At 52.0% G+C, this 2,500-nt stretch overlaps 1 protein-coding gene across 6 annotated transcripts in view; it reads right to left on the bottom strand.

Moving 5' to 3' along the window:
* The window catches only part of gapvd1 (GTPase activating protein and VPS9 domains 1), a 45,525-nt gene that overhangs the window by 9,298 nt on the left and 33,727 nt on the right, over window positions 1-2,500 (bottom strand). For all 6 annotated transcript variants that reach the window (XM_042708310.1, XM_042708313.1, XM_042708311.1 and 3 more), the window contains 2 exons: window positions 2,159-2,500; window positions 1,646-1,733 (listed from right to left, as the gene is read on the bottom strand). The exon at window positions 2,159-2,500 is cut by the window's right edge and continues 14 nt beyond it. In XM_042708310.1, the coding sequence (XP_042564244.1) occupies window positions 1,646-1,733; window positions 2,159-2,500 (430 nt within the window). The remainder of the gene's footprint in view (window positions 1-1,645; window positions 1,734-2,158) is intronic.

Raw genomic sequence — 2,500 nt, 5'->3', positions numbered from 1 at the left:
CCGCACATGACAGAATTATCTATTCCACGGCCATTATGTTGTTGATAAGAGATATGGGACGACAGCGGGTGACTGCGGATCCTATTCATCTTAGGTGATTACTTATGTTGATTAGCACTGCGTTTAAGCCCGCCGAATGTCTGAGAGCGTTCCCCAATGACTAACGAGGGCCTCTCATCTTAAGAAACGATCCGTCTCGGAAGATATTTACTCATAAAGCACCAAGCCAGCACGCATCTGTCTCATAACCAGAAAAAAGGAAGTCGTAAACTTTGACACAACTTGACAAGGTCTTCAGACTTCCAAAACAAATTAAAAGCTGGGTGATTATCAACTGATAAATAAAAAAATAAATAAATCTGTGTTTTAAGCTTCTTCTTTTTTTCACCAGGTGAAAAATCCATGTGGCATCAGTAAGAGCCACACAACTGATGGCAGGTCTGTGCAGCTCTGATGACTGCTGTGAGTGCTGTAAACACCACGATGGATAACCCTCACTCACACCACACTCCGCACTAACGACAGATAGTTATTATTATTTGTATTAGTAGCATTATTATTATTATTATATTTATTTAGCGATGTTTTGTCCGCACATAAAATCACTACCAAAGCTACCAATGCCTGAATAAGCTATAAACGGCAGATGTGACCTCTGACCTTAATGGTAAAGTAAGTAAAAGGGCCCCTTTCTTTTCCTCTGCAGAGGTAGGGGCACTGACTATGGCAGAGGTAGGGGCACTGACTATGGCAGAGGTAGGGGCACTGACTATGGCAGAGGTAGGGGCAGTGACTATGGCAGAGGTAGGGGCACTGACTATGGCAGAGGTAGGGGCACTGACTATGGCAGAGGTAGGGGCACTGACTATGGCAGAGGTAGGGGCAGTGACTATGGCAGAGGTAGGGGCAGTGACTATGGCAGAGGTAGGGGCACTGACTATGGCAGAGGTAGGGGCAGTGACTGGCAGAGGTAGGGGCACTGACTATGGCAGAGGTAGGGGCAGTGACTGGCAGAGGTAGGGGCACTGACTATGGCAGAGGTAGGGGCAGTGACTATGGCAGAGGTAGGGGCACTGACTATGGCAGAGGTAGGGGCAGTGACTATGGCAGAGGTAGGGGCACTGACTATGGCAGAGGTAGGGGCAGTGACTATGGCAGAGGTAGGGGCAGTGACTATGGCAGAGGTAGGGGCACTGACTATGGCAGAGGTAGGGGCAGTGACTATGGCAGAGGTAGGGGCAGTGACTATGGCAGAGGTAGGGGCAGTGACTATGGCAGAGGTAGGGGCAGTGACTGGCAGAGGTAGGGGCAGTGACTATGGCAGAGGTAGGGGCACTGACTATGGCAGAGGTAGGGGCACTGAAACGCAGGCTTAAGGGAAACTTTTTTTTTTTTTTTTGATTACCACCAGTTTAAACTGAAGCTGGTTCTGAATACAGTTACTCATATTTTGCATTCTATGCTGTTACATGCACTCCGTCACATCACAGCTCTGGGCACAAGGCCACGCAGGGTAGTACGAGAGAGTGTGTGTGTGTGTGTGTGTGTGTGTGTGTGTGTGTGTGTGTGTGTGTGTGTGTGTGTGTGTGTGTGGGGGGGGGGGGGGGGGGGGGGGGGGGGGGGGGGGGGGGGGGGGGGGGTTTACCTTTCGGAATGGCAGGGACGAAGCGCTTCTTCCACCAGGGACGGTTCCGGTCCGACTTCTCATCGTCACTGTCCTTCCGGTCTTCAACCTGTACACACACATGCATAGATATAAAACAAACAGATATAAACAAACACACACATGCATACACACACGCTTACACACAAACTACTGAATGAACGCAGATAAAGTTTGTTTACTTGACTATGATGACTATTACAGCAAAGACGGTGAGTATATGTGTTTGGGTCAATGTTAACACCCTGGATCTGGATGAGTACTACAGCTATTTATCTGAGTATAAGACTGTGTGTGTGTGTGTGTGTGTGTGTGTGTGTGTGTTAGAGAGAGAGTATAAGACTGTGTGTGTCTGTGTGTGTGTGTGTGTGTGTGTGTGTGTGTGTGTGTGTGTGAGAGAGAGAGTATAAGACTGTGTGTGTGTGTGTGAGAGAGAGAGTATGTGTTTGTGTGTGTTGTGTGTGTGTGTGTGTGTGTGTGTGTGTGTCTCCTGACCTCCCCCTTGAGTGAGTCTCTGCTGGGAGACGACGCTGCTCCGCTGGCGAAGGCGTTGGCGGGGGGCTCGGGCTCGCGGTCCTCGGCGATGGTGCGGCGGTTGAGGCAGGGCTCGCTGGTGGGCCGGCGGCCGCCGCATACGATGTCGGAGCTGCGGCTGCGCACCAGGCGCTCCGGGTACGAGTGCCGCTGCTTGCCGTGCTCCAGCTCCTGGATCAGCCCGTGGGGTGCAAACAGGGGGCCTCCGCGCGGCTCCGGGGGGCCCATGGCACTGGCCTCGGGGATGGGGGGGTCTGGAGGGGGGTGGGCGGGACGCATGTAGTGGACCTTGGGCCGGACGAT

The sequence above is a fragment of the Clupea harengus genome, chromosome 7, assembly GCF_900700415.2.
Source record: "Clupea harengus chromosome 7, Ch_v2.0.2, whole genome shotgun sequence".
NCBI classification, from domain to species: domain Eukaryota; kingdom Metazoa; phylum Chordata; class Actinopteri; order Clupeiformes; family Clupeidae; genus Clupea; species Clupea harengus.
Note: the sequence above shows the minus strand (reverse complement) of the source record. Positions and strands in the feature narration are given on the sequence as shown.